Raw genomic sequence first — 23,636 nt, 5'->3', positions numbered from 1 at the left:
TCCCCATCTCCCAGGCCACTGCCCGTCCTGATTTGCAGGCTGTGTATCACAGTTCTAAGAAGATGCAAAATGGAACCAAACATAGCTGTTTTAGGTCACATTCTTCCAGGAAAAAGGAGTTTTAGTGGTTGTTGAATCTGGTCATTTTCAAGCAATTAATTGACTTTTTCTTAGAATCTATATTTTTTTAAGTTACATATTTCTTCGTTAATAACAGCATGCCCTATCCTATTATTGTAATAATAGCTAGGCTTTTTTCCATGGATTATCTCACTTAATCCTTATTTTGACTCTATGAGGTAGATTTTGTTATTGTCCCATTTTATAGATGAAAAAAATAGTATGTTTCCATACAGAGGCTAAGGCACAGCTAGAGGTAAGTGATTTGGTTGTGTAGTGACAGGACAGAATCTGGCATAGTAGGTATTAGTTAATATTCCATTACCTAAGTATACAGTTTCAGTTTCTGTGTTGTTAACTATTATTTTTCCATAGGTAAGAATTATATTAGTTAATGTTTAGACATGGGATATAGATTTTAATTACTTTTAGAATTTAAAAATTTTAGGGATAGGATCTGTAGTCCCAGCCACTCAGGAGGCTGAGATGGGAAGATCACTTGAACCCAGACATTCTAGGCTGCAGTGAGCTGTGATTGTGGCACTGCATTCCTGCCTAGGCATAAGAGTGAGACCTTATCCCATAATAATAATTTTTTAAAAAGAAAATGGATTTTGAAATGTAGTAAGCGAAAGGGATATGAGGAGTTCAAGACCAGCCTGGGGCAACATAGTGGGACCCTGTCTCTATATATTAAATACATTTTAAAAACCCAAGGCTTTCAGAGTTAAATTATGTTTATGGTAGTTCTTGAAAGGCTCTCAAAGTTATTCTGAAAATTACCTCTATTGTGGCCCCAAAATAATATTTTTACTTAAAAAAATTTAGGACGTTAATACAAAGTTTACAAATTTGAGACTATAGAGTGGGGCACGGTGGTGCATCTCAGCTATTGGGAAGGCTGAGGCGGGAGACTGCTTGAGCCCAGGAGTTTGAGGATATGAGGATATAGTACACAACCATTATGCCTATGATGAGCGATGCACTCCAGCCTGGGCAGCACAGTGAGACTTTGTTTTGAAAAAATTTAAGAATACAAATCATAATTGTAGCTTTAGATTACCTCAGTGGTTAACTAGTAGATTAACCCATATGGAATTGTTTTTTTTTGTGGTCAAATATAGGCAACTTCATACGGCTCCACCTCTAGCTACTTGAAATAGCTAATGCTTCTTAAAGTTTTCATTTTTGAATTTCTAAATACTTGATAGTTTTAGGAAAAAAATTACTGAATTGCATTTTCTGTGCAAGGCACAGAAAGACATTATACTCACCAGAATTTGGTCCAAATATGAGCAACAAGATATAGACAAACAAACTGTAGTATTAGATGGAACCTTCGAAATTATCTCCACTTCGGCCGGGCACGGTGGCTCATGTCTGTAATCCCAGCACTTCAGGAAGCCGAGGCGGGCGGATCACAAGTCAGGAGATCGAGACCATCCTGGCTAACATGGTGAAACCCCGTCTCTACTAAAAATACAAAATATTAGCCAGGCATGGTGGCGGGCGCCTGTAGTCCCGGCTACTTGGGAGGCTGAGGCAGGAGAATGGCGTGAATCCGGGAGGCGGAGTTTGCAGTGAGCCAAGATCACACCACTACACTCCAGCCTGGGCGACAGTGAGACTGTCTCAAAAAAAAAAAAAAAAGGAAGAAATTATATCCAATTCTAGCGCTTTTCAGATGTGAAAACTGAGTTCCAAAAGAGTAAGTGACTGATGGAGCTATGATTAGAATTCAGGTTTCCTGATAGCCAATCTATATTTTTATTATACCACATTTCTTTTCGTTATAATTATTTGATTGTATTTTGGATACTCTTATGGGTAGTTTTCCTTTGTTTTTTTGCTATGCTGAACATGATTTTTTTTAGGGGGGGCTAGGGGATAGTACTGTTGAGTTTAGGTTGGAGTGGGTCATTGAGGGCTTTGAAAGGATTAGAAAAACTGTTGATTGGCAGGTATAGACATTAGCTAGTCCTAGTTTCTAGTTGATTTATCATGTTAGGATGTTGAGATAAAGTTCTTTCATTTTTGCCTTCAGATGACCTGTTGCAGCTATTAATGTCATGTCCCCAAATTGAATTAATTCAGTGTCTCACTAAAGAGTTGAATGAGAAACAAACATCTTTATCTTTTGGTCTTGCCATACTTCATCTGTTCTCTGTAGATAAGAAAAAAATTGGCATTAAGATACTTCAAGAAATAAATAAAGGTGGGATAGGTAAGTAGAGTAAAATGTTGTGGAAGAAAGAGTAGTGGGTTATTTAGGGAGAGGTTCAAGATGATTATGCATGAGTTAACTCAAATTTCCCTAAGAGTTCCTTCTTAGCAAGAGTTAACTTTAGGAGTTTATAAATATAAAGATTGCTATGTAAATAATAATCCGTTGGCAATAGGATATGTTTCTTGAGAGAATTAAAATGAAGAGATAATCTTTATGAAGCCTGAGGGAGATGTTACAATAATTGTAATCACTAACACTAAAAACTTTATATATATTGACATGTGTATATTTAGCTATCTTTTATATGTATTTTAAATGTTATGTAGATATAAACTATATGTTTTAATTCCTAAACCAAATGTCTGTGTGTTCACATATGATATTCACTCTGAACCTAACTCTGCTGTGGATTAGAGAATAACTGATTAGGCTGGGTGCGGTGGCTCACCCCTGTAATCCCAGCACTTTGGGAGGCTGAGGCGGGTGGATCGCTTGAGCTCAGGAGTTCAAGACCAGCCTGGGTGACATGGCAAAACCCTGTCTCTATGAAAAAAAATACAAAAACTAGCCAGGTGTGGTAGCATGCACCTGTAGTCCCAGCTACTCGAGAGGCAGAGGTGGAAGGATCGCCTGAGCCCAGGGAGCTCAAGGCTACAGTGAACCGTGATTGTGCCACTGTACTCCCTGCCTCAAAAAAAGAGAGAGAGAGAGAGAGAGAATAATTAAAACTCACTTTTATTTTCTTTTCATTAATTTAATATAGGAAGTTGAGCAGACAACTTGATTTTAAATTACTCGAAAACATATTTTGGAAGATAACTATATTTTGAAATTATCATTACAAATATCAACTAAAATATTTTTGTAGAAAAATGATAATTATGGTAGAAATAAAATTATAGGGATGACAGTGTTCTAAAAAGTGATCCTCTTTTATGAAGTACCATAAGTAATGCAGGTAATAGATAAGAAATGAGTTCCATAAACTGATAGATCACTAAGATATTTTTAAAAGTAAATAATATTAAATTTCTTTAACAAAATGATTTTATTTCCTTAAGAAAAATATTTGTTATAGAAGCCCCATCATTAAGAGGTCTCCATCTAGAGACAGGATGAAGAGTTTGTCAAAGAGTTTCTTAAGTCCTTGGGTTAGCAGCACTAAGGCATTTATATAAGTGTTTGAAATCATGAAAACTTCAACTATAGGTCCACAGTTATTTGATAGTTTCTAGTGGTGCCTTATAGACTCTTTGAATAAGAATGAGCCCACATTCATCACTTTCTGAGCTCCTGCCTTATAGCCTTCAACATCTGCTACCATAACAAGAAGGCAGTGAGTGGAGACGTGGAATGTGAGAAGCGTTAAAGGGTTGAATTGAGACATCAAGAGGTTAATGATAAGGGAGGAGAAGGAACTAACATGAATACTTACCATGAGCTAGACTGAGCACTGCATGTTGTATCATTAGTCTTAGGGGAATCAGGTAGAGTTTAACAGTAACTGAGTTGAGATTATATCCTTTTCTATTTTTGAAGAATCACTAAAGTATGGATTATCAAATAAGTGCCATACTGTAATATTGTATTTTTTTCCCCACAGATGCAGTAGAAAGTCTTATGATAAATGATTCATTTTGCTCCACAGAAAGGTGGCAAGAAGTGGCAAATATATGTTCACAGAATGGCTTTGACAAATTATCTAATGACATCATGTCTATTCTTCGATCTCAGGCTGCAGTTACAGAAATTTCTGAAGAGGATGACGCAGTTAACCTAATGGAACATGTGTTTTGGTAGTTCTATATCTTAACCAGCTGAGGGAGCTTGTACAACACTTTATGTATGCTGGTTGGGCAAACTGATTTTAACATAACTAACTTATAAATAAATTTAGAGTAAGCTCTCAGAAATAAATCACACTTTTGTTATGATGACATTTGGATTTGTCTTTGAAATATTTATACTATTGCTTCCTTTTCCCCATATGGTCATTTCTTATATTGAATCTTGATAAAATCCAAGATTATAACTTTGTGCGAAACAGTGTAGGCATTTTTATCTAAGGACATAAGCTAATGTCCAGATATATTACTTTCTGGTGATGTAATATGATAGCAAGAACTAAAGAAGGTGCAGGTAGTATCCTGTATATTAGACTGTCTTCCCAAATGTGAAATGCTACAAGCCTGACTTGACAAGAAAAGCAGGATATCATTTCAAGGTTGGACTTGCTGGCAAAAACCTGGAGTACAGTAATTTTGTATTGCTGATTTAAAGATGTGCCCCATGCTTTGATATATATAAATATGGCAAAGCTTAAGCTTCTAGTATAAAAGCTGGGAATCTTGGCATATTATTACTTAGAGAGAGGACCAGTCGAATTTTGCATAGAAGTAGACCTGTGATACCTATAGGTATGGAAAATATGTCATAAGAAGTGGTTTTGGATGATTTCAAGTATCTGAAGAAGTATTTGATTGAAAATTCTGAAAGTTCTGTGCCGTGGACTGTTGTAATATTTAAAATATTTAATGATTAGTATGGCATGGGCACAAATCGAACAGAACAGATACCTGATTAATCAGAACAGCCTTTAGCCCTTATGCCACACCAGAGCATACTAGCTAAATGTTAGCCTGGACCATGGAACATGGTTAAAATGAGCTGCTGGCTGGGCGGGGTAGCTCATGTCTGTAATGCCAGCACTTTGGGAGGTTGAGGCAGGAGGATCACTTGAGCCCAGGAGTTTGAGACCAGCTAGGTAACACACTGAGATCCCGTCTCTGTTATTAAAAAAAGAAAAAAAATTTTCAAGTAAAAAATGAAAATGAGCTGCTATTAGAATAAGAGCAAAGAGCATAACTTTTCCCCTCCTAAACTTAAATTGCATATGTATTTTTATGTTATAGTGGAAAGAAGATGAACAGGGAGTCAGACAGCTTCATATTAAAATTCTGGTCCTACCTCTTACTCATTTATAAAATATGGGCAGTCCTCCCTTAGGCTTGTTGTGAGGATTAGTGATAATGTATGTGTAGTGTAAGTGTATAACATGATAGAGGAACTTAGTAAAAGATTGCTATAATTCCTTTGTAATAGGCCCCAGAAACACACATTTCTCTACTTAGTTTGTACTTACTAAATCCCATATGTCTATTCATTTGTATTTATATGTTTATCCTTCTTTAAAGTATTTGATATATTGGTACAACTTACTGCTGATATTATCTGTCCACGCTCGTATTAGGGTTGCCTGGCTTATTTTATAAATTCAGAGGCATTCAAGCTGAGTTTTTAATTTTTCCATTTGGTGCTAAACAGAGTACTGGATAATTATAATTCAGCTTTCTAAAACATAGCATTTTTAAAGTAATACATGTGCATAGTTTAAAAAGCAATTTATTACTAAAAGGCTTATCAAAATAATATTTTGATTTTTGGCCTTCATGCTAGCTGTTGAAAAGAGCAGATAAAGGATGGAAAAAAGGAATGGAAAGGGAAAAGTATTTCAGCAGCACTGGTTCTTTGTGTACCAATGGCTTAAAACCTTTTTTTTTTTTCTTTGAGACCTATATGATTGATAGAAAGCTATTATGTGTCCGTTGACAGAGCTTAGAAAAAACATGTCTCCATGAAAGCCGGGAGGATGAAGTAGGTATGTAAATCTAGAGAAAGCTTAAACAGCCGTTGTTGTTCTTCATTTCTAATTTTGCCTTGTTTTTCCTTTGCTCATTATTACTCCTTCTCAGCTAGCATTGCCGTTGGCAGCTTTCCCAAGGAAAGTGAAAGTTGTTAAGTGAATATAAATTAAAATGCCTGGTGATGGAAAATGGAGTTGGGAGGAAGAGCAAGATTATAAAGTTAAATGAGAAAGGAGAAAGAATTGAGTTGTGAGCTACAGAGGGCTTTGAAGCTGTCAGAGCCTCCGTGTAAGCTACACTGAAGGAGGTATCATCTGGGCCTCAGCACAGAAACCTGCATTCTAGACCAGCCCCACCACTGTCTAGCTACGTGTGCTTTTCCTCATGCTTAAGATAAATTTATTTTGACTAGATAACTCCTCTTGTCATTTCCACCTCTAAAATTCAGTAATTCTGAAAAGGTACAAATTATTTCCCAATGCTTCTTGACCTTCAGCCTAAATTTGAAATACTACAATTCAAAATCAGCATCAACAACATCTACTGAATACCTATTTTGCGTACAATTTCTGCTAGCAAGATTACAACTTCAATGGAAACACACAGCATATTTTAAAAGTTACTACTAATAATTCCTTAGCATTATCTAATAGTCCATATTCAAATTTCACCAGTTGCTTAAAAATGCCTTTTAACATTTGAATTGTTCCAATGAAGATTTAACCAATGTTCGTGTGTTCCATTAGGTCTTGCTGTCTTGAGCGTGTCTTCTCTCTTTTTTTCTTCTTGCCATTGATTGCTTTACATAGCAGTTGCATAGCAAGAGCCATGATGAAGTAAGTTTCTCTGATTTCACATTAGGTTTTCTTTCTACCATACCATTGAGGAAAGGAAGGTATTTTTTCCAAGATTTAATTGTAACTAGTTACATTTTTGTTTATTGTAGTCATGCATGTATCAGAATGAATTTCTATTAAATTCATTCATTTGGAAAGGTTTAGAGACGTTCTGAAACAGAAATCTAATCTAATGAAAAAAATTTTCTTAATATTTAGAACTTTTCCTAAATCCTGAATTAACTAAGAAATGACCATTAAATTAATCACTTTTTTAACTTTAAAAGATGAAAAACTGATACTTTTTAGGTGCCTGGAATTCTGTTGGATTGCTAAAGCATATGTTAAGTCAAAAATCATAGCAGAGGCCTTATTTTTTTTTTTAACTTTGTACATTTCATAGAAAGCTCGTACGTTTCTTCCATTCTTTCTCAGAAAAAAACAGCATTTAACAAATGTTGGGTGTAGCACTACTGAAAATATAAAACTGTCAATTTGCTAGTAGTTATAATTTGTTGTGTTCTTGAATAAAAATATATTGGATACATAAAAAAGACACTATTTTTTATATAATTGTTTTCATTTTTTTTAATTGATAATTATCTACAGGTACCCTCCCTACCTAGAAGATCTGTGTCTACCTATAGAGGTCTGGCACTACTGTAAATGATTGAAATGTATCACAGTCAGGGAAAGGAGGATCTGAGGACTTTTTGAAAGGGACAATTGTGATAAATTCCACGCAACTTTTATTATGCAGGACTGTGGACTTGGTGTTACCTTCTGGGAGGCTGGAAATGTAGATTTGATGTAAGCAGTCCTGATTTTTCAGAATACTGTGTGGGCCAAAGAAAACACATCAGCAGACCAGACTTGACCTGCAGGTCACTCATTTGTTCTGTCCTAAACTGAGGCTAGATTTGATTTCTTGTTTGCATCAACTTTATTTTTATTTATTTATTTATTTATTGAGACAGTCTTGCTCTGTCACCCAGGCTGGAGTACAGTGACGCAATCTCAGCTCACTACAACCTCCGTCTCCTAAGTTCAAGCGATTCACCTGCCTCAGCCTCCTGAGTAGCTGAGACTACAGGCGCCCCCCACCATGCCTGGCTAATTTTTGTATTTTTAGTAGAGATGGAGTTTCACCATGTTGTCCAGACTGGTCTCAAACTCCTGACCTCAGGTGATCTGCCCGCCTCGGCCTCCCAAAGTGCTGGGATTACAGGCATGAGTCACCATGCCCGGCCTGCTCACACATTTTGAAAATGTACATTTTGGAAGCAGCCCCCAGCAGTGGGACTGAATTGTCAAAGATTTTTGCCAAATTGCTTGAAGAGTTAGGCGTTTATGAATTAACGATCATGAGTTTTGATTGCAGGCCCTGACCAATCCAAAGAGTTTAAAAAGTCAGTTTAAAAAGTCAGCTTGAAAAGTCTTCATGCTGTTTTTGGCCAGCCTCCCTGAGGTGAGTACTTAATATTGATCAGCTTCTGAACACAACATCAAGAAACAGGTTCGTGCTGCTACTAGGATCAATAATAAGGATGGGAAAAACATTGGCAGGGAGATTCCAGTGGCCTTCCAGATTGCAGTGCAGAGACCCTGCTTGCATCAGAGCTTTAATCTTGGCATCAGAGAATGTGACTCTCCCTGTTTTCATGAGGGTGCAGGGACAGGGAGAATAATTGCCAAGGCTATTCCTTCTATTCCTTTGCCCAGGTTGGTCCCTTAGAGATGGGGAAAACTCCTTTATGCTATTTGTGTATATAAATAGTCTCCAAGATTCCTCTACCCTCTGGGTATGCTTTTTCAGGTGTCAAATGAACATGATAATATTTTCTAAGAGATGATTTTCATGCTGACCATTTCTGTAAGGAACAAGAGGTCTTGAAGAACTCATAACACCAGTAGCAAATACCAGAAAAACGTGCGTTATCTTAAACCCAAGTGACACATAAATTAGATATCAATAAGATTACAGCTACTCCTATTCTGTGATTTGTAATCCATGAAAAATTGCTCACAAAATGAATATTTCCTAAATGAAATAGGACTGAAATAGTTATTTTGAAGAAATTTTCCTGGGAATGCTCTGTTAAATGAATCGCCAATTCCTAATTTATCTGCCTGATAAATGTTAGCTTTGCCTAATGCAAGGTATCCCATTGATAGGGATAATAGCAGGCACCACAAGCACTTGTTAAAATCATCTTTGCTTAAATGCTAAATAGAATATTGAAACTAGTTTTGAGGCTTCACGTTAAGAAAACTATTACTGGGCCGGACGCGGTGGCTCAAGCCTGTAATCCCAGCACTTTGGGAGGCCGAGACGGGCGGATCACGAGGTCAGGAGATCGAGACCATCCTGGCTAGCACCGTGAAACCCCGTCTCTACTAAAAAATACAAAAAACTAGCCGGGCGAGGTGGCGGGTGCCTGTAGTTCCAGCTACTCGGGAGGCTGAGGCAGGAGAATGGCGTAAACCCGGGAGGCGGAGCTTGCAGTGAGCTGAGATCCGGCCGCTGCACTTCAGCCTGGGCGACAGAGCAAGACTCCGTCTCAAAAAAAAAGAAAAAGAAAAAAAACTATTACTAATTTTGAGCATGTATAGATCATGGAGATGTAGAAAGAAAAGTTGAAGGAATGGGGTTATTCAATCTGGGAAGAAAAGAACAGTTCTGCCTTTGAGTGTCCAAAAGCCTTCACATTAAGGAGACAACCAACTCTAAGCCACGTGAGCCACAGAACTAAATAATAAACAGTTTTTATTTGACACAGAATAATTTGCTGATGGTGGAGATTGTGAAGGCTGATATTGGGTGAATAAAGAAAGTTGTAGAAGGAGCTACTCTGAAGGTCTTAAAAAATAAATGAGTTGCTCTCTTCCGTTTGATATAATTATGGTAGTTTCTGGGTTTTGGAGGAGTCCTTAAGAAAATTCTTGAGATGATCTTTTTTGAGAAGACTTGTGCAACACTCAAAATTACTTAATCCAACAACCATTTCCTGATTACCTACTAATAGATGAATAAGACGTCCTGTCTATCTCGTGGGTACTTGCAATCTAGAAGTAAAGTTGTACGTAAACAATTGTAATACAACATGGTAGAGTTAAAATGGAAACATTTACAGAACAATGACCTTTCTTGGTTAGGATTTACTAGAATATGTGCCAGTTTGACTCAGTAGATGGCAGCAGAGATGCCAGCAAGACCTTCAGTGATTTGAATTGTTTCTATGGGGAAGAAGTGAGGCTGGTCCTATTGTTTCTAGTCACATTTTTCAATACAGTCATATTTTCTGGTTGGAAAGCTTGAGCAGCTCGAGGACCATTCTTGGGGGATTTGTGTTCTTAAGAAGATGGCCCTTTAAAGAAAAAAGTTACTCTATATGAAAATATGTAAACATCCAAGCACTTTTTAATATTTAGCTTTTCAGTGAAATAGGGATGAGGGTGGGGTGAGTGGGGTGAGTCCAGGCCTGGAGAGAGGGCTTTGTTTTCTAAACATAGAATTTATTTTCAAGGCACTTCAAAGGCTGTATTGTAGTAGGATCCTGCTGGTTATGCAGCAATCCTACACTGTTAGACGCTTGACCAGGCCCCTCGTGGCTTGGCTGACTTTTCTGTTTGTGCTGCTTTGGGTTGAAGCACAGGCTAGTTGAAGAGTTGTTGCTGATGCCGTAACTGTAGCTTTGAAACCTTCTGGCATGCCCAGTGTATTCTTCAGGAAACTAAGAAATGTAGACTTGAAAATAACCCAAGCCGGACAACTTGTTGCCAGATCGTGGGGAGTTTGTTCTCCCAAAATCATTGAGATGGTTTCAAACTAACTGAAGAGAGTGCCTGGTTATTCTGCTTGCACAGTGCTCAAGCCTTGATTCAAAGTGGAGCAGTGAGATTAGTGCAGAGGTGAAAGCAAGAGGCATCTCTGTATGCCTCTGAAGCAGACCCTAGCCTAGGAAGTAATTCTGAGACTTCTTTATTATTTTCTGACCAGAACTGCCAGCTCACGGATCCCCACATACCACATAGCTTTTGAAGGGAGACTGTAAGCCAAGGTTAAGTCTTCTTTCACCCCACAGTTGGGGTTTTCTTTGTTGTCTTTGTTCCTCAGCTCTGTCTCCATCAAAAACAAGATAATGAGCTTGTCAAGCGGCTTGTAATTTTCCCAGGTCAGCTGAGTGTCTAGAGGAGAAACAAGGCCTGAAGATTCCTGAGTAGTTGAATACATTTAGGAGGACAGAGAATTATTTGTAAGTCAGGGTTTCTCAACCTCAGCACTATTGATAGTTTGGACGGGATAATTCTTTGTTATGTGAGGTTGTCCTGTGACCTTGTAGATACAGGACACTAGATGCCAATAATCACCCTCCCCCACCCCAGTTCTCCTGGCTCTCAGAAATGGTGTGAGGCCATGCCCAGTGGTTTAGCACCACTAGTGTGAGTTTTCCTCATGAGTATAAAAACTCTACCATTCCACAGTTAAATGTCATAATTACTGGGTGGGTCTTCTGTAAAGAGGGTCAGAGATTGCAAAGGGCCTGGACCTCCGTTATTTCTTTCTCCAACATAAATTACTACTTATCATTGCAGATCCAGAAGGCATCTTTTTTTTTTTTTTTTTTTTTGAGATGGAGTCTTGCTCTGTCGCCAGGCTGGAGTGCAGTGGCGCCATCTGGGTTCACCCAACCTCCGACTCCCTGGTTCAAGCGATTCTCCTGCCTCAGCCTCTTGAGTAGCTGGAATTACGGGCACACACTACGGCGCCCTACTAATTTTTGTATTTTTAGTAGAGACGGTGTTTCACCATATTGGCCAGGATGGTCTCAATCTCCTGACCTCATGATCCACCCACCTCAGCCTCCCAAAGTGCTGGGATTAAAGGAGTGAGCTACGGCACCTGGCCCAGAAAACATCTTGAGCTTTTTTTTCTTTTTTTTTTTTTTGAGACAGAGTCTCGCTCTGTCACCCAGGCTGGAGTGCAGTGGTGCAATTTCGGCTCACTGCAAGCTCCGCCTCCCAGGTTCAAGCCATTCTCCTGCCTCAGACTCCCGAGTAGCTGGGACTACAGGCGCCCGCCACCAGGCCCGGCTAATTCTTTTGTATATTTAGTAGAGACAGGGGGTTTCACCGTGTTAGCCAGGATGGTCTCAATCTCCCGACCTCGTGATCCGCCCGCCTTGGCCTCTCAAAGTGCTGGGATTACAGGCTTGAGCCACTACGCCCGCGACATCTTGAGCTTTGTACGTGGAAACAAACAAACGAACGAAACAAAACAGGCCTTATCTCACTTTCAACTCAGAAATCTAAGTATCTCAGGGATTCTTGCTAAGACAGAAGTAACTGATGTGCTCAGATTTCTCTTGTAGGCAGAAGCATATCACCTTCAAGCATGAGCTGCCTGCCTTCCGAACTCTGCAGACCGCCTCTTCCGTTCTCTGGGGCACATTGGCTTCTCTGTTCCTAGGTTTAACCTTTCTTCTTCCCACCTCTTGATCCCTTTATGTCTTCAGCTAGGAGCCCAGTCAGAGTCTCCAGGCTGTGGAAATGCTTGCTTGGAAGAGTGGGAACCAAAGTGCCCTCAGTGGCTTTAGAATGTGATTTGTTATTGCATCCACTTGTGCCATTTGCCACAGAGGATGATAAAGGTGGCTCTAATAGGTGAGAAATTGGCATAGCCATTAAACTGACTGACATTCAAACCAAGCTTTATTACAGAAAGCTACAGAGATGATAGGATTGAAAACATGACCTTTTGCCAGAAAGCTAGTGGGAAATAGGATCATTAACCTTGAAGAAATAGTAAAGATTAACCATAAAGGATTACTGAATGGAGAACCTTATACATGTTTTCTACTTCTGCTTGAGACAACAAAAAGAAATTAACACAGGAATTTAATTGAAATTCAAACTTTAAATTATTGCAGGGAGGCATTTTTGAGAGTTCAGGTTTATGAACTTTATAGGGGTGACAGTACCGAGGGTGGGTTTGGAGTGGTCTTTAAAGGTTTTAAGAAGTGGCTGTACCTATATCTGACTGATGGGTTGAGGAAGGGCAGGTCCTGTAAGGGAAGGGATCACCTTTTCAGTTCCCCTGCTCTGATGCTTGGATGGCCCAATACACATGTTGTGGTTGACCGTGAGGTGGCACTAAACTTAAATTCTCTAAATAAGGACTTGGGCACTGTTCTTCACGGTGTGAGTTACCTGACCAGACTCAGCAGATGACAATCTTCTCTCTGCCTTCAGCAGGGCTCTGCACATTGACTTCACAAGCAGTGTTGTGGGTAGGGCTCCCCGAAAAGCTGACTCTGAGACAGAGGTTTGTGTGCAAGCTGTTCATTAGGAAGGGCTCTCCATATCCACACTGTGGAAGGGAAGAGAAGAAAGCAGGGTTGGGCAGAGGGAGAAGCTAAGCTCTGAAGCAGTCCCAGCAAAGAGCTCAGCTGACCACTTGGAATGCACTGAAGCTGGGAGGGCTCTTCTGAGGTATCCCCAGTTGGCGTGTGGAGCCAGGCCTTTAGACTCCTGTGGATGAGTCACTGGAGGAGGGGCTGCCACTGGAAGTAGGCATGACTTGGGCAGGGTAGTTTCCTTCAGCCCAGGGAGTCCCCAAGAGTGCTGATGGCCAAGGATCTTGCTCTAGCAGCTTTTTGACCATGTGGGGGAATAACTCTTCATTCACAAAAGGGGATCTGGGAGCATCACAGCGTCCACCACAGCAGCTTTCCCTGGCTTCTTCTTGGGTCTGAGTCTTTCCTTCACCCTTTACATAAGAAGCCTTTTCCTCCAGGAACATATTTCCCTTCCCCTCATTCCCACCAAACCCTTTGCCACCCCAGTACAGGGAGTGAGTGCAGAGCCACAGATTCTGTTTATTCTGAAATGTATTCCTCCCTCCCTCTTTTCTCATCTTCTTCATTTCTCTCTTTCACCTCTCATCAGGCAGATTCATGGCCTTGTGACAGCCAGCCTAGATGGCAAGCTAAATGTCAAGCTGATTTATTCCTCTTTGGAGAGTTTCCATTCTCCCTTTCATGGCTGCGAATTCCCTCTCTGTCCTTTGCAAACACCTTGTGGATGAATCCCCAGCGCAGTAGTGCAGTCGACAGAATGCTGGACTGCAGCCTGCGTTAGCTGAAGCAGTCGTTTCTAGGAGCTCAGTCAAGGCCTGTTTCCTCCATTAGTTCTCCAAAACAGGCAGAGGCCATAGAACCAAGTGATCTCCATCACTCTAACTCCAGTATTCAATAATATTTTGATTTGAAGGATTTTCACAACAGGAAATGGCAACAAAAGAGATGCCAGATTCTTTGCTTCTTATCTCACCCACACAGAATACCAAAGTCTCTTTTCCCAAATAAATGCAAGATGTGGGATTAGTTATGGCATAGCCTGAAGTGTTTGGGGGAGTGAAAGTCTTAAAACCCCAGAACGTCTTGGAAACCAGTCTGTATCGAAATCAGCAAGTTCTTAGCAGCTCATCTTGCAGCTGCACCTAGCCTGTCTGGGAGGCTCCTGTGGAAGGGTAAGTGAAGGTGAATCAGGACTTGTGTTGGGCTGCATTTGAAATGCACGGAGCAGCACACTGCAGCAAGAGAGGTTTCCTGCTGGCTTCATTCTACTGGCCTCCTTCCCCTTTTATTAATCTTAATTTAATTGAATTTAGCTATCAGTGTCGGTATTTTCTGTAGCAAATTTTTTATTTTTTTTATTTTTATTTATTTTTTTTTTTAAGGCATGAGGTGGAGCCATTGTAAACACTGGCCCTTAGAAGGAACTCGGCTCAGATACCGGGTAGAGACCCCCTTCAAACTGTCCTTTCTATTCCAGGCTGGGTGTCTCATTCAGTAGTGACAGACTGAGAAATGAGCGGCACAGGTTAAAGATAGAGGAGGTAGAAGCAGGAGAGAAAAGGTTAGTGGAAAAGTGAACTTGACTGTTCAGAGGGCAGAGCTGAGCTTATTTGCATAGTAACTCAGGTGTGGTTACTTATTTACGAAACACATTTCTTATGAGGTGTGGAAAATAGGCTACCTGTGAACCTGATCCCTGGCCTAGAATGCTCATGGTCAGGAGGCAGAGCCCAGCAGGGACCCCACTCCCAAGACCTTCCATTTCACCTCTTTAATTACCTGCAGAAGCAGCAGAATCCGAAACATCTTGTTTGCTTGTCTTCCCCTCCTGGCAAGACTCTGAGGTCCTAAAGAGCCGGGATAAGTTTTTGGTCACTATTGTTTTCCTTGGCATATGGCAGGCCTTCAGTAAATAAATGGGTAATGAATGAGCATTGGAGTAACCTGCTGAGTGACTTGGCAGTGAACCTGGAAGCAACCTGGAAGTTGGAGGCTGGTAAATACAAAAGAGAAGGAGAGGTTTTGGATCCCAGACTTAGACACATACCCTGAAGTGAGAGGAGGGAGTTACATCAGAGCCTGAGGGACAGAGCGGCACCATTTGAAGTAGAGGTCAGCTGTAGACACGCTGCAGGAGAAAATCCCAAACAAACTTGACCTTCTACCAAGTACATGGACTGACTTCTTCAGAACAAGGCAAAAACCAAAATAACACCTCAAAAAAGGCCTACCCCCAGACAGGAATTCCCCCAGACTCACGGTAATGCTGTAGTTACATGCCAGAGAGAACAAAGAAGTGATTTAAGCATCCTGAAATTGAAACGGCTATTGCTAAACGCGGGAGAATCAGCCGAATCATTAGATTCCAGAAAACGCCGAACCTCTAAGGCCTCTGTTTTCTTCCATCCTGATGTTAGATTGCTGGCAGCCCACGCTGAGCTGCTTTATGAGAATGTGCAGCTAGGCCACTGCCTCTAGAGAGATGAGGGAGGAAGGAAGGGCAAGCTTGACTTGCTTGGAATGTGGAAGCTCTGTGTTGAAGATGAGTGAACCAGCACCGGGCACTGCTGTCTCTGCTCCTGCTGACGAATGAGGATATGGCTGGCCTTTTCAGGTGATTAGATGCAGACATGGGTATCTCCGAGAATATATATATCAGTCAGGGCCCGCCTTACAGGAAAATAGAATTTATCCATAAGGGTTCAAATAAAAAGACTTTAATAAAGAGATTATTATGAGAGATTTGGGCAAGGTTAAGAGAACCACTAAGGAATGTTGAGTACCCAGAGGCTGCCTCAGTCAGGAACCATTACCTCCCATGGAGATAGGGCATGAGAAGGAAGGAAATCACAGTAACAGAACCAGGAAGAGCTAGAGCTCTGAGAAGGGGACTCTGTGGGAGCTGTCACCATGCAGGGCAGGGATGCAGGGACTGTCAGAGATAGGGCACCAAAGAAAGATAGGGGTGAGGAGGAGAGGTACCCCGCCATCACTGGTGTTATCACTGAGGAAGGAAAGAGAAGCAGAAAGGCCTAAAGCCTGGTGGTCCTGAACAGCACGTGTGGGCCAGGTACGTGGGGTGCGTGGCTTATCGAAGATATGGATCTCCGCTGATTGGTCTGTTTCCCCAACTGAGAGGCTGGAATGGCTTCTGTGCAAGCTGGTGTGAGTGACCCTCCAGCGATTTGGGGACAGCAGGCAGCAGACACTGTCATTAGGTCTACTTTACTGTAAGGTAATCCAGGCAAGAGTGGACATTTGATCTGGAACACAAGGTCTTATCACCAAATAAATATTTTATCATTCAAGTCCCCTCTGAGCTGATGCAGGGACAGGGCTTTGGTGCATGCCCGAGTCCTCTGCCTCCTCTCAGATGTCCAGTGACCCCAGTGGGGCTGGGGCTGAGCCATTAGAGAAGGTGGGAAAGGGGTGGGTCAGGAGACAGGGGCTGGGTTTTCCTTTCAGGACTTCTTTTCTTTTCAGAAAGATCAAATACGATAACACATGAAAGCATTTTCGAAGGCAGAAAATATCGTAACAAACTGACTATGTCTTTTCAGAAAATGTCCCTCAGGAGGTCTAAACCATAGCTGAGCTTCTTTGATTCATTCATTTAACAGGTATTTATTGAGCACCTGCCATATGCCAAGGGCTTATTTTCTGCCTTATTGGATTGGCAGAGTTCTTTGTATATTCTTTTCCACTCACCCAGCCTGAACTTTAGAGGTTTCATGTTAACCTCTGCTGTCTAGGGTTGATGGGGAGTATAGAAGAAAGTAGAATGCTTGTCAAGGAGTGACGGGAAATATGTTGGCGGAAATGAGATTTCAACACCCGCTTCTCATTACCTCCAGCCTCATTGGCATTCTGCCTTTTTGCTAAGGAGCTGCAGGCTGGGTCTGCATAGGGAGCGAGGACTTGAATGGCACTGCAGGACACCATGGCAACCACACAGGTCTGCCACCAGGGAGTTCATGTCAGGTTGTACCTTGAAGCTCATCAGCTGTGGGCTCAGCAAAAAAAAAAAAAAAAAAGAAGAAGGAAAGAAAGAAACCCTTTCCCACTCTGTGAGGTGGAGAAAAGGGGAAGGGAGGTCAGCGTGATGGATACAGCTCAGACAGGGTGCTGTCGGTAGGGATGCATTCCTCAGTGGGGACTTGTCACTTTCAATGGCAGCTCTGCTTGTTGGGAACTTGGGATGCCGGGCCCTAGCATGGATAAAGGCACACATGTCTAGCTTGGGTTATGAAATGCCAGGATGTCCTGTCAGGATGTTTGTCTTTGAGCAAGAATCAAAGGAGTAGATGGCTTTCCCCTGGTGGGGCAGTTCAGGAATCCTGCTTGTCTTGAAGGGGAACCCGTTTGAGCAGGTCCTGGATAAACCACCCACTTCCCCCATGTCCCAGACCCATTGCTTCTGGGTAGGTAATATTTTGCTGTTTCTTTCTCTAGTCAGTAAATCAGTCCTCCTACCTCATTCATATCCTGGTAAAACATGTTGGTGGGCGCCTAGTATATGCCTGGATTATCTGATGAAAGTAGCCCTAATCCAGAAGAAAGTTGTCTGCAAAGTTTCACTAAATAAGCATAAAATAGTGTCCTTACTGTAACAGAAAAGGGAAAGAAATGTAGGGCAGGGTCTTGGGAACTTGATGTGCCTTGGTACTTTAAAAAATGCCCCAACTCAAGGATCCTGCGACTTGGTGAGGGAGACAGAAGCAAAGTCCTTGCTGTGGGCCCCCCCACCACCTAATTTTTCCCAGAGGAAGGCCAAGGACTCCGTGGAGTCTCAGATACCTCGGAGTGAGCCTTATCTGCTAGTAATTCGTGCTTCTACACCGCTCTCCTTTTATCCTGCATTCTTGTCATCCCCACAGCAACATCTTCAAACACATCTCGTCTCTTTATTTGCCTCATCTACCTGCAGGCAGGCCAGGTGGCTGGGTAGGAGCCATGTCTAGTGGTTAAGCAGGGCTGATGTTGGCTGAGGAGGAAGGTACAATAGCCTCCTTCTCCTCACTATCATTACCTAAGAGGGGCCACATGATGATGACGACTGACAGCCCTTCAGGGGATTTCTCTTGTTTCAGCTTCTGTTTGCAGAGGTGCGTTAGGACTTTATAGAGACCCTCCCAGAGCTCTGGGAGGGTTTGTCTTTTCAGTTTCTCAGACCCAGGATACTACTTGGGTTTAGAGAGTTTGCTTGTTTGTGCTGCAGGAGATGGTGGCTGCCAGTTTCTCGGAGGAGAGGACCCATTGGTTGGCTATTTCCATAGGTGCTGTGTTGGCTGCCCAGTCGGTATTGATTTTTAGATTGCTCCTGTAATCACACTGCATTATGCTGCACTGGCCCAGGGCCTGGGCAGGCCTTTTAACTTGAAACGGTTGTTCTTTGGAAGGTGCTGGTTCTCTCTTCCTTGGCTGGCCCTGCCAGGTCTCCTGGGGTTCCCAACTTGTCACTGACATTCTTCCTACTGGCTCATTTGGAAAGGTCTGAGAAGGGCATCAATGCTGATGATTTGCTAGGCACAGCAGCTTGGCTTCAGCTCTTAAAGTTGCTTTAGTTTTGGAATGAGAAGGGGCTGAGCCGAGGCAAGTTCTTAAAGAAAGATCATGCATTTACATCAGAAACCTGCAGAGTAAGAGTTTGAAAATACCCTGGTTAGAAGAAATATACTGTATTTGGAAATAAAAATAAGGATTAGTGGCCAAGTTTTTCTTTGCAAAATTAGCACCTCAACCATACTGTTGGGGGCATTTGATGATTAAGCGAAAGGGGTTCCAGCCTGGGCTACATCGCAAGACCTTGCCTCTACTAAAAACTTAAAAAAAATTAGCCAGGCTTAACCAGTATGGTGACGCACACCTGTGGTCCCAACTACTCAGGAGGCTGAGGCAGGAGGAATGCTTGAGCTCAGGAGTCTGAGGCTCACTGTCACATGGCCGTGAGCTATGATTGTGCCACTGCACTCCAGCCCAAGTGACTGTGAGACTTTATTTCACAAAAAAAAAGAAACAAAGAAAGAGAGAGAGAGAGAGAAAGGAAGGAAGGAAGGAAAGAAGGAAGGAAGGAAGGAAAGAAAAGAAAGAAAAAGAAAGAAAGAAAAAAGAAAGAAAGAAAGAAGGAAAGAAAGAAAGAAAAGAAAGAAGGAAAGAAAAGGTTGTGCTTTTAAGAAACAGACACAAAGGTCTTAGAAGAGTCCTGGGTATGTGGTAAATACTATATAAGTATATAATATAATATATATTTTGTATAATAAAATATACAGCAGAACCAAGGGCCAGAATGGGACTGGAGGAGCTGCAGATAGGAATATGCAGCTGGTGTAGAGAGAACTGTATTTGGGGTTTAGGGAAGGTTGTCACTGATGGTGCAGAACAAGATGTATGAGAGGCTGATGCTCCATGAGAATTCATGAATTGCTGCTGGGAGGAAGGGACACCTCTTCCCTTAGCTGAATACCCAGTGCATGTTAGGTGCTTCACAGACATCATCTCAATGAATCAGCACCATATTCTAAGAAGCAGGTGTTGCTGTCACTTTTTTACAGATGACAAACTGCTGAGGGTCACACAGCTGCTGCGTGGAGCCGCCTCTTCCTGTCTGAGGAGGAAATCGGAGCAGAGGACAGATCTGGGCCTGTTCTCCCTCCCACCTTGTTGTGGGGAGAGGCAGTACCCCCTCAATCCCTTCCCCAGTGGGCTCAGTGCCACACATGGGAAGCAGGTCCCTACCCAGTGGAAGTGGAGGCGGCAAGGTCATAGTGGTGTCACTTTAGCATGTGCTCAGGGGGCTGAGGCTGCCCTCTCCCTGGAGTTCTCTAAAGCTGCCCCTGACTCATTGCTCTCCCTCTCTCCAAAGACTTGTTAGCCAGAGGGCCAGGCTCTGCTGATAGAGAACTGACTGATTTCCCAAATAGGAAGCCTCAGCACCCACTCATTCTCTTCATTCGGCTGAGCTGGGTGGGGGCCTCCTTAGTATAAATCTCTCTTTATAGGTTTGTTTTACCAGAAGAAACTTTGGCAAAAAAGAGTGGAGCTTGGCCAGGCACAGTGGCTTACACCTGTAATCCCAGCACTTTGGGAGGCCGAGGCGGGTGGATCACCTGAGGTTGGGAGCTGGAGACCAGCCTGACCAACATGGAGAAATCCCGTCTCTACTAAAAATACAAAACTTAGCTGGGTGTGCTTGCAGGCGCCTGTAATCCCAGCTACTCGGGAGGCTGAGGCAGGAGAATTGCTTGAACCCGGGAGGCGGAGGTTGCGGTGAGCGGAGGTTGCGGTGAGCCGAGATCACGCCACTGCACTCCAGCCTGGGCAACAAGAGTTAAACTCCATCTCAAAAAAAATTAAAAAATAAAAAAGAGTGTGGCTGAATGGATACCTGTGGCCCTAGGGCCAGTTTGCAGCCAAGGAATGTATGGCCATGGCGCCTGGGGGTTAACTGAAGTGATAGAGGAGTGGTGGTTGCCCAGGGGTCTGTGCAGTCCCTGATTAAAAGAGGAAAGAAACCTGAGGAGCTTCACTGGCTACCCTGCTGATTTCTTCCCTTCTTGCGGCAGCCCAAGGCTGGGAGCTCCAAGCTTGGCAATAGAAGAGTCAAATGTTATTTCCAGTCTGCAGGGCCTGGAGCAAATCTTCCTGAGACTTGGCTTTTTCATCTGTGTAATGGCTGCAACAGCCCTTGTCCTGCCTTCTCACGGGTTTATAGTGTAGGTCGAGAGAGGTAGCCTTTGCATACATTCAGTGCTGGGTGAGGTGCCCTCATTACACTTCTCAAACTAATAAGAGATAAGCTTGTGCTGGCTCAGAGATAACACATGCACTCAGGGCCTGGAACCGGAAAGGTAAGCCCCGGCCAGCCTCACATAGAGCTTCCTTTCTGCGGCTCCAACTGGATCAGCCTCTCTTCCCCAAGCCCTGCCTCTCTTTCACATTGATTTTAAGAATAACCATGCAATTCCCTGCTCTGCTGTTTGGGTTTTGCTTGGCTGCTTTAATTCATCATTCTGTCTTACGGGTTTTTCTCTCTTTCCACAATCGGTTGATCTGAAATAGGATTTTACCTAACGAAGCAGAATTTCCCACTCTTTTGTTTATGAGAGGTGTGGGTTTGGTTTTGTTTCTTAATCTTTATTTTGTTTTTACTGTTCAGAATTTACCTGATGTTCTGCGTTTCCAACTTTGCTTGTAATTAGAGGGACAGGCCATAGTAAGAACAACAGTATGAAGGACACTTTCCCTTCTCCTATGTGTGTTTCTGCCTTGAAAAATAGTAAGAAGTGGGAAGGGACAGGCCTAGTCTTACAGTCAAAGTCACGCTTATATCATCCCTGTTCTTTGGTGCACTCTATTAGTGGTGAATTTGGCAGGACAGACAGCGTCATAAACATGGGCCCTGATCCCTCTGCTGATGGCTATGGGAATAGTCTTGAGGGCACAGTGGCCACCCACTCTCACTAGAATAAGCAGGGGCTGGGAGGAGGCTTGTCAGAGGGGACCCTGCTCCCCTCTTGGCATGGTTGGCTTTGGGTGTTTGGGTTGGAGGTGGAGAAAGGGATAACTGTGGTAAACAAAAGATAAAGCAGAATGGCTAAACCCAGAGAGGGCTCCCAGCCACCTTTGCTAAACTGGAAGCAGAATCTTGCCCAGAGCCCCTGGTGAGCAATGCAGTGAGACCTCCATGCCCAGCTTGGAAGCTGGAATCAGTACCCACTCCTCAGTGGCAGATACAAAAAAAGCAGGTCGAGTCTCTGTGCATAAGGACCTGAAGATCTACCAGAGATTAAAATAATCCCCAAAGCATGAAAGATGTGGCAGTTCTTACAACAACTAGGTGTGTGGGTGGCTCTGAGGATGGCATTTTCCCTGGGCTCACTTTGGCCTTTGAACTAGCAAAGGGATTAGATTAACAACATGTCTCTCTTCTTGCCTCCTTGCTTCCCTTCCTAATTGAAAGCCTACTATTTGTATAACACTGTGCTAGGTTCTGGGTGGGGATTAATGTGTTCCAGTAAGGGATTCAACAGTTTCTATACAGGGCTGTCAGTGCCAGAGTTGGGGAGCACCTTCAAGCTATGCCACCTGAAGGAGCAGGGACTGGACTTTCAATACCAGTATCAGGACAAACAAACCTTGTCCAAGGGCATCATTCTGGACTGACCACTTCCTAACCTCAGCTTCTGTACCTGCTCTGTTTTTTTGTTTCTGCCTTTGAATCCAACTCATTTTCACAGATCCCTTCTCCACATGGGCCTTTCTTTTGTTATCTTAGTGTCTGACTTAGACCCCTGATATCACTCTCTGAGGCTAGGCTTAGGGCCCCTCTCTTACCTTGGCCAGACTCCTGGTTTGGCTCCTGGCAAATTGCTTGGGCTGACATTGAGAATACAGGGCTTCAGTCTAATTGAAGAGACAAGACCTAGACACAGACCAATGTTTTGTTTCTTTTTTAAATAGCATGTGAATTGCCAAAAGAACAGTGTTCTGTAAGATCTCAGAGGGCTTGATTTTGGTCCTGAGAGACAGTCAGGATTTGCATAAATGGAAAGGAGCAGGGAGTGAGTACATTCTTGGCAGGAGAAAAAGCTTCAGCAAGGGCTCTGAGACGGGAATGTGCTTAATGAATTCAAGAAGCAACGAGTAGACTGGTTTGCTAAAAATACTTTCCAAGCACCTTCCATGTGCGAGGCACATAGCAGACACAAAGAAAGGGTAACAAGTGATCTTTGTCCTCAAGAATTCTGTAGGTCTTTGACTATGAAATGCCCCCATCAGAGCAGAAAAGCCTGGAAGAAGTCTAAGGAATAAAGCTGGAGGCAAAACTCGAGGGTGCAGGAAAGTGTCAGCTCTCCTATCCCAGAGATTCAGATGACTAAAAAAATGTGTGCTCAGGACATAATCTTAGTAAAGCTGCAGATTATGTTTAAAGCAAACATTTACAAAGAGGATTGGCATGAGGAATGTGCAGAGAGAGTGAGCAGTTCTGTGTTTCAGAGCTTCTGAATTGCTGCGGTAGAATTAGCCAGCAAAAGTGGAAAGAAAAGAAATCAGGGTTCAAGCATGAATGTATTTTAATAGCAATCCTGCAGCCTGGGCTGATGCGCCCAATACTTGTTATGTTGCTAATGTCTTAGTGACTGTGGCAGCAAAGTCTTATAGGCCTGTGGAGACCTTTCTAGCTTGGTAAATTCTTTGGCTTTTTGAACTTGTCCCAAAAAATTGCTTTGGTTTCCTCTCCCTGAATACAGAGGAATGCCTGTGGTCTCTGAAATGGAATAATAGTTGACAGAGTTCTGTGCTATTTTACAAGGAAAAGTTACTAATGAGATGGATAATTTTGGTCCTTGCATTTGCTCTCCTGAGCATGGCTAAATTCTAATGGCTTTTCTAAAGCAACTTAATTTGAACTTGTATTTATAAAAATTGGTATATTCTCACTCAAGGTACA

General features: G+C 42.4%; 1 protein-coding gene across 2 annotated transcripts in view; it reads left to right on the top strand.

Moving 5' to 3' along the window:
* The window catches only part of CLHC1 (clathrin heavy chain linker domain containing 1), a 68,349-nt gene extending 60,968 nt beyond the window's left edge, over positions 1-7,381 (top strand). The window contains exons 10-11 of one of the 2 annotated variants that reach the window (XM_025355016.1): positions 2,165-2,344; positions 3,951-7,381. In XM_025355016.1, the coding sequence (XP_025210801.1) occupies positions 2,165-2,344; positions 3,951-4,147 (377 nt within the window). In that variant the 3' untranslated portion in view covers positions 4,148-7,381. The remainder of the gene's footprint in view (positions 1-2,164; positions 2,345-3,950) is intronic. The other variant, XM_025355015.1, reaches the window with a different exon arrangement.
* The last annotated feature ends 16,255 nt before the right edge of the window (positions 7,382-23,636 follow it).

The sequence above is a fragment of the Theropithecus gelada genome, chromosome 13 (assembly GCF_003255815.1).
Source record: "Theropithecus gelada isolate Dixy chromosome 13, Tgel_1.0, whole genome shotgun sequence".
NCBI classification, from domain to species: Eukaryota; Metazoa; Chordata; class Mammalia; order Primates; family Cercopithecidae; genus Theropithecus; species Theropithecus gelada.
The sequence above is the reverse complement of the archived record's forward strand: the minus strand, read 5'-3'. Positions and strand labels throughout refer to the sequence as shown.